The 4,588-nt window shown below is 30.4% G+C and overlaps 1 protein-coding gene across 1 annotated transcript in view; it reads left to right on the top strand.

The window, feature by feature from the left end:
• Positions 1-6: 6 nt before the first annotated feature.
• Positions 7-4,588, top strand: part of LOC109588371 (uncharacterized) — an 8,134-nt gene continuing 3,552 nt past the window's right edge. The window contains exons 1-28 of the mRNA XM_020004551.1: positions 7-79; positions 121-212; positions 259-336; positions 385-451; positions 520-581; positions 636-704; positions 806-880; positions 929-1,087; positions 1,137-1,195; positions 1,239-1,356; positions 1,403-1,458; positions 1,511-1,571; positions 1,614-1,683; positions 1,723-1,757; positions 1,807-1,923; positions 1,984-2,103; positions 2,146-2,323; positions 2,367-2,442; positions 2,496-2,550; positions 2,603-2,844; positions 2,892-3,325; positions 3,383-3,507; positions 3,555-3,638; positions 3,690-3,821; positions 3,869-3,994; positions 4,039-4,169; positions 4,212-4,334; positions 4,389-4,573. Of these exons, the coding sequence (XP_019860110.1) occupies positions 639-704; positions 806-880; positions 929-1,087; positions 1,137-1,195; positions 1,239-1,356; positions 1,403-1,458; positions 1,511-1,571; positions 1,614-1,683; positions 1,723-1,757; positions 1,807-1,923; positions 1,984-2,103; positions 2,146-2,323; positions 2,367-2,442; positions 2,496-2,550; positions 2,603-2,844; positions 2,892-3,325; positions 3,383-3,507; positions 3,555-3,638; positions 3,690-3,821; positions 3,869-3,994; positions 4,039-4,169; positions 4,212-4,334; positions 4,389-4,573 (2,827 nt within the window). The 5' untranslated portion in view covers positions 7-79; positions 121-212; positions 259-336; ... (1 more) ...; positions 520-581; positions 636-638. The remainder of the gene's footprint in view (positions 80-120; positions 213-258; positions 337-384; positions 452-519; positions 582-635; positions 705-805; positions 881-928; positions 1,088-1,136; positions 1,196-1,238; positions 1,357-1,402; positions 1,459-1,510; positions 1,572-1,613; positions 1,684-1,722; positions 1,758-1,806; positions 1,924-1,983; positions 2,104-2,145; positions 2,324-2,366; positions 2,443-2,495; positions 2,551-2,602; positions 2,845-2,891; positions 3,326-3,382; positions 3,508-3,554; positions 3,639-3,689; positions 3,822-3,868; positions 3,995-4,038; positions 4,170-4,211; positions 4,335-4,388; positions 4,574-4,588) is intronic.

Here is a 4,588-nt window from a genome sequence, read left to right as displayed (position 1 = left end):
CGTCAAGGATTTTTTAAAGTTTTGCCTTTTTCTGGTAACACTTTCTTTCAGCTTGAGAAAACAACTCATATATGGACAGGTATAATGTACATTAAATATTGTCTTTGTACATTTGTCTAGGAAATCCTTTTGTGTTTGGTGAGCAATGTAGAATTAAGCATTTGCCAACACAGCAGTACATCAGTGTTAAGGATACTTTAGATGGATCGAAAGTTTGCTTAATTCAAATATTAAAATGCAATAACTACTTACATTTAGCTTGTTGTTGAAGGTATAAATGAAGCCAATGGAGCTGAGTTATTCAAAATATTGTCAACTAATATTGCTCCACAAGAGGTGTGAATAAAATAAGAAGTTTTGCATTTTAATGTTATTTTTCATTAGGAAGTTTGCATTAGAGATCAAGTTGTTTTTCAGCATGTCAATAGTCAAAAGTTTTTAGGAGTCAATGGTGTGCTTAATTGGCTATTAAGCTCATGTGGCCTTTGTTTGGTATTAATGACTCAATTTATTTTTTAGTGAAACCAATTCTAAAAAAAAGACATTTATCTCAGCAAGACCACCTTAGTCAATGGTTTAACGTAAGATACAATATTCATTAAGGTTTTATTGCCATGTTATAATGCTTTATTTAGCTTATGCTTGATGATAAAGAAGATGATAGTACCCCGATACCTGTTACCAGCCATTATGAAATACTTAAGGTTATTAGTTACCATAACAATTAGTTTCTTGCTAGTTCTACATGTTTTGCATTTCATATCCACTATTTTCTTGTCACTATAATATTGGCAATTATTTTTAGGCTGAAGAAGGTGCGGTTTTAGATATTTATCATGTTACAGGATTGAGTTCATGTTTGTGTTACCATTTAAAGAGGGTATAAAACACAATATTAGAAATTTAGGTTAGGTATTATTGTATATAGGTCTCCTTATTTACTACTGAAGATGAGTTGGATGCAAAAAGAGCATTACAACTCTCATCACTTTATCAAGATGTGATGACCCAAATGATAGGATTAAAAGTTGCTTTTAATGCTTCTTCAAACAAGAAAAGACTTGCAAACATGTTAAGGACCTTACAAGTATTAAATTTAATTGAATCATATTGTTATTATTATGATCATAATGTAGACTATTGATGCTATGATTGCATTATTGCTGAAAATAGCTTCTGGAACTAGTAGTCCATTGTAGGTGTTCTGAATAATTGCTGTTTATTTGTGAATTTTATAGGAAGCATGAGGTTTGCTGTAGTATTTGTTCTGCCCTTGAGGAGTATGTGGAAAATTCCAACATCAAATCTCGTCACTATCTTGCTAAAAATGAATTGTTAAAATCACTAATGACTACGGTGCATGCTATGGTAATTTTATTACTTTTTTTACATTATTCAAAAGGTCGGCAAAGAATTTGGTACTGAAAAAATTCTCATCACCTTATCAAAAGATGATGTGTAATATTTTGTATCCTTGGTTATTGTGAAAATAGTTTTATTCTATTTATAGGGAAATAGGTGACCTATTGCAGAAGTCCATTATTTCATTTATTGAGACATTAAATACAGAGGTTCCTAATACATATTTTGTAGCTATTTTTAATTTGTTGCAGGATCCTAAGGTTGCTGAATTGATGACCGCATTGGTATTTAGTGGAAGAAAATTCAACAAAGAAATTCAAAGTTAGACTAATATTAATACAGTAGTTATAAGATTTTTAGGTAAAATTTATGAAAGGACACTTGCAACTGGAATGGTAAGTAGTAAATAAATTGTATGTGTATTGTGTTTTGTTTTGTTCACAGGTTCATAACCATAATGCTAATAGTAACGTACAACAAATACTTGCTGGATATGTAGAAACAGTTGGCAGTTACTTTGAAAAATTTGGCATCAATATTAAAGGAAGATCATTCACTTATGTAAGTCAGTATAATAGAATTGTAATAGGATTGTAATATTACATATTCTTTTTTTTTTAGAGTTACCACGAATTATTAGTAAACCCAAATGAAAAAATTGAATTCATTATTGATGATGAACAGAAAAATGTAATATTTTTAATGAAAAAGTCTTTGCATGAGTTTTTGTCGACAAATGAGGTAGGATAATAGATTTTGCTTAATGATCATCATTTCTTAAAGATGCATTTATTATATACTGGAGATGAATACAAAGGAAGAAATTCTATTATAGCACAAGTACTTGGTATTTTGGTTTTTCTTGTTGACTTTGGAGTTTACAATACTGATGATGAAGTGTTAAAAATTATCAATATTTTAATAAGTATTATTGATAGTAAAAGTGATGTAGATTCTTCGGGTGAGTCTACAACCTATTATTATGATGATCAAAATTTTGACAGGGAATGTGTTGGAAAATAATGAAAGGTGTAGTAGTGACACTCCTGGTAACAAAATTATTTTCAAAATTAAGTTCTTGTATGCTGTCATGCATGTCGGTTAATTGAAATTATCACTGTAATTACTATTAGGGCACTGCAGTCACTAAACTTACTTCTCCAGCAGCATTTTCGTTCATCCGTTAAGGTAGATCTATAGTTCATTGTGTACAAACATTCATTTTGCCTAATTTTTGTAGGCTCTTTTGTATGACTTCAAACACATAAGAGAAAAGCTGTGTTCAAATGAAGAAGAAATTAGTCCAGACACTGTTGAAGAAAATGTATCACATAGTATTGTAAGCTCAAGCGTCAGAAAATTTTCTGATGATCAAGTTGAACTGCAAGAAATTGCAATACTGTCTAAGGAAGAGTCAGAATTTATTGAACCACCAATAAGCATGAAGGTACTTTTTGGTAGTAAAAACAATCCTAATGAAAAGTATGTGCCATTTTTTGGATAAGAATAATTGTATTTTAATTCATCAGATTGTGTGCTGAGTCACTTGCCAGGTTAAGATTTAATTTTAGAAGCCAAGTTTACTTGGTATTTGATATTGATTCTACAAACTGTCAAAATTTGCCCTCTATTCTGCTGGACCTTATCAGTTATGATGACAGTGATGTTTGCTTGCTGAGTGCAAATATTCTTTTTGAGGTTTTTGAAGTTGAAAATATACTGCTCTCTAAAGCTAAAGACGCTTATTTTACTACTCCTGATACAAATCAAAAAATTCATGAAGAGATGAAAAAATTATCGTCTATGACAGATTCTGATCAACTTCTCAAACAAATGTTGAGAAACCAGATCCAGGATAAGCAAAAATTATTAAATAAGTTGGATGAACTCTCAAATTGTTTTGTTTCTTCTAATGATGAGTCTGAGCCTGATTCTAGTAATCAAGGAGTAGCATACAGCTGTGGTAAGTAAAAATGCACAGCAACTAGACTAAAATTAAGTTAAATTAAATTAAATTTAGGACTTTTTAACATCTTAATGGAATTTGTGCTTGAATATGGAAATTTAGATCAATCTCAGTGTCATGAAGACGTTTTTAGTAGCTGTTTCACAGTTTTACAAAGGATTACCAGAAAGAATATAAGAGTATATGCCAACTAAACTTTCCTATTGATTGTTAATATTAATTATAGGCACAAAATAAACTTTTTGAGTCTTTCAATGATTTTATTGAAATCAAAACTGCTGTTGCATCTATGACATGTTTGCTCAGTGAAGTTAGAATTATAAATATTGTTGTGATTACTATCATGATGTGTATTCAATAGGTGTTTTCTAATAATCCTTCACTTTGTAAAAGACTATCTGAAAATGATATCAGGAAGTTATTTTTTATGTCCATTAGGAGCAGTAATCCTGAGCATTATGAATTAACTGTCACACTGCAGACCATTATACAGGTTAATTCTATTTTTGTTTTTTGTGAATTAAACTATTTTGTATCTAGAACACAGAGCCAGCCACTCCATTGCAAGAGTATATATCACAACTCTTTCTTCATCACTGGCAGGACAATTTAGGACACATTTTAGGTCAAGAAAATCAAGCTATTAGATTTCAACTTTTAGAAAATGTATGCTGTGTTATTCTAATGTAATAATTTTGGAAACTATATAGGCTGATGATGAAGACCCTCACCTTCAATTGTTATTAAATATAACTGACTTATTAGCATCATGTACTGTTGGAGAATGCCAGTTTGCAGAACCTGTTTCACAACATTTTTATAACATAGATGAGCTCCTTTTGTAAGTACTAATCAAATATAAAATTTATTATAAAATTAATAGAATTCTTGCAAATGAAAAGATTGTGAGCCATCACAAGTTGCCCTTTGTGAGACTTTTAACATGGACATTTTTAAATACTGAGAGAGACTCAGCTTTAGCATGCTCTCAGCTAGCATCTAGCAGGTAGATACATACTTTAGATTTTTAAAAAATAATGATCAACAACTATTGTTTTAGAAATTTTTTGTTGCTCATAGAGCAACAGATTTCACATATTGATAACAAGATATTGAAGGAGTTTCATGCTTTAACAGCTGAGAAAAAGAAAGTCCTTCTAATAAAGATGAAGAATTTGACTGATTCAAACTTGAGTATTAAGCAATGGATAAAATACTCGGCTGATATTTCAGTTAATCTCAGTAGTAGCTTATTATTTG

Source organism: Amphimedon queenslandica, unplaced genomic scaffold, assembly GCF_000090795.2.
Source record: "Amphimedon queenslandica unplaced genomic scaffold, v1.1 AMPQUscaffold_12129, whole genome shotgun sequence".
Lineage (NCBI taxonomy): Eukaryota > Metazoa > Porifera > Demospongiae > Haplosclerida > Niphatidae > Amphimedon > Amphimedon queenslandica.
This window is presented reverse-complemented; position numbering and strand designations above follow the sequence as displayed.